At 40.1% G+C, this 2,027-nt stretch overlaps 1 protein-coding gene across 4 annotated transcripts in view; it reads left to right on the forward strand.

Moving 5' to 3' along the window:
• LOC101845286 overlaps positions 1-2,027 on the forward strand; it is a 23,091-nt gene that overhangs the window by 19,817 nt on the left and 1,247 nt on the right. For all 4 annotated transcript variants that reach the window (XR_220064.3, XM_013082491.2, XM_013082483.2 and 1 more), the window contains one exon: positions 1,572-1,603. Coding sequence is in view for 3 of the 4 variants with exons in the window: in XM_013082483.2 (XP_012937937.1) it covers positions 1,572-1,603 (32 nt within the window). In the remaining variant the exon portion in view is untranslated. The remainder of the gene's footprint in view (positions 1-1,571; positions 1,604-2,027) is intronic.

Raw genomic sequence — 2,027 nt, forward strand, 5'->3', positions numbered from 1 at the left:
GAGTATCTTCATCAGACGAATCCATGGTTGTGATGTGTTGTGTTGTGATGTCGTGCTATGGCCTATGAAGGGAGGGATATTAGCCTGTGGCACGGCACGTGCCGACAAGTCATGTGCCGCGTGCCGTGTGCTGTCTATGGAGGGTCCGCCTAATATAATTTTCAAGTATACTGAAGTGACTTTGTTCAACTGAACGTTCAACTGAACGGAAACCCTGTTGAGTTTAATTTGAAATAAAATAATAAATATTTTTAAAATCTCAAATGCATGCAGCCACACTTGTCACGTCACCTCACATGTCACGTCACCTCACCCCACATCCCACCTCACCTCACATGTCACGTCACCTCACATGTCACGTCGTCTCACCTCACATGCCACCTCACCTCACATGTCACGTCACCTCACCTCACATGTCACGTCACCTCACATGCCACGTCACGTCACGTCACATGACACGTCCCCTCACATGTCACATCACCTCACCTCACATGTCACGTCACCTCACCTCACATGTCACGTCACCTCACCCCACATGTCACGTCACCTCAGATGCTACGTCACCTCACTTGTCACGTCATCTCACATGTCACGTCACCTCACATATCACCTCACCACACATGTCACGTCACCTCACATGTCACCTCAGCACACATGTCACGTTCACGTCACCTCACATGTCACGTCACCGCACTGGGCACAGGACACAAAGCACATTCCTAACTAATTAGAGAGTCTCATTTGGTATGGGAAAAACATTTATTTCTTTTGAGTAAGTCACTGTCCATGATTATGTTTGATACAGACCCTGTTTTTCACATTGTCATGCAGCCATGATGGCATAAATTAAAAGTTTTTATCTGCTCTGACTGACTTGTATATTTTGATCGTTCTTTCTCTTTTTTTTTTTTTACCATAGTGAAAGCATGAAATCATTTATAGCTACTTCACGCTTCCCTCGTTGATTTGTTTCGCTCGTTTCATTCAGTTCCAAGGATGGTTTATATCACCATAAACCATTGTCGTGAGCAAGCTTTAACACAATCTTTTAAAGTTCTTTTTGTCTTTCTTTTGCTTGCGGTATTCAGTAGCCTTTTTTCAACATTTTGATGTTAACTTTGAGTTATTTATCCTTCGTCTAAATAATACTTCCACGAAAAGTATGGTTATCATAATATTACTTTTGACGCCCCACCCCCTTCCCCATACATTACCTGTTGTTTCAATAAAAATAAGAAAATACACCATGTCCAAGTATGTAAACGTTTACTCTCTTGCTTTCTTGTTTTGTCCTCAAGATCCCAGGGACGTCAGAATCTCTAATTGAAGTTTAATCAAATTATTAAAAACTTGGACTAGGCCCAAAACAAAATCACAATGACTATAATATGGCATTTGTATATTTCAGTTAGTTTTTTGTTGTAAATAATCGTGCTAATGATAATCCCAGATCAGAATAAGCATTTTAAGAGCTAATGGATTATTATGATTTCCCCATTACTATTCATTATATGGCAGCATTACTTCAGGAAATATGGAATTTTATTGTATATGTTATTCTCTCAACGCAGCGGCAGATGAATCAGGCACGCTTAGGATACAGGTAGGCACACGAGAATTGAGTTGTATTTACAGGCTCATTTGAGTCTTGTATTGTATAGATACAGCGTCCCATGAAATTATGGTTAATTCCTTTTCAGCCCTCATTTCTATTATTGAATTTTCTCCTTTCTTGCGAATGCTCAGTGAAGTAAATAGCTTGGCGTTCCCATTCACAGTCATTTCTACAGGGTCCTCGGGGGTACAGCCTTCACACACAGTTAGGTTAATACAAATGACGAGATTTAGAACTATGATCTGTGCATTATTTTTTCCTTTTCTACACCTGTGGAACTTATTATAAATTTACTCAATGCCGAAGAGTAAGTGACTACAGAAACTGGCAGTTTGACCGCTGGTCTTGTTGTCTCTGTGTAAGATGTATATACAGATTCATACAAGCGCATGTTATTCATACAACATATATA

The sequence above is a fragment of the Aplysia californica genome, unplaced genomic scaffold, assembly GCF_000002075.1.
Source record: "Aplysia californica isolate F4 #8 unplaced genomic scaffold, AplCal3.0 scaffold00008, whole genome shotgun sequence".
Lineage (NCBI taxonomy): Eukaryota > Metazoa > Mollusca > Gastropoda > Aplysiida > Aplysiidae > Aplysia > Aplysia californica.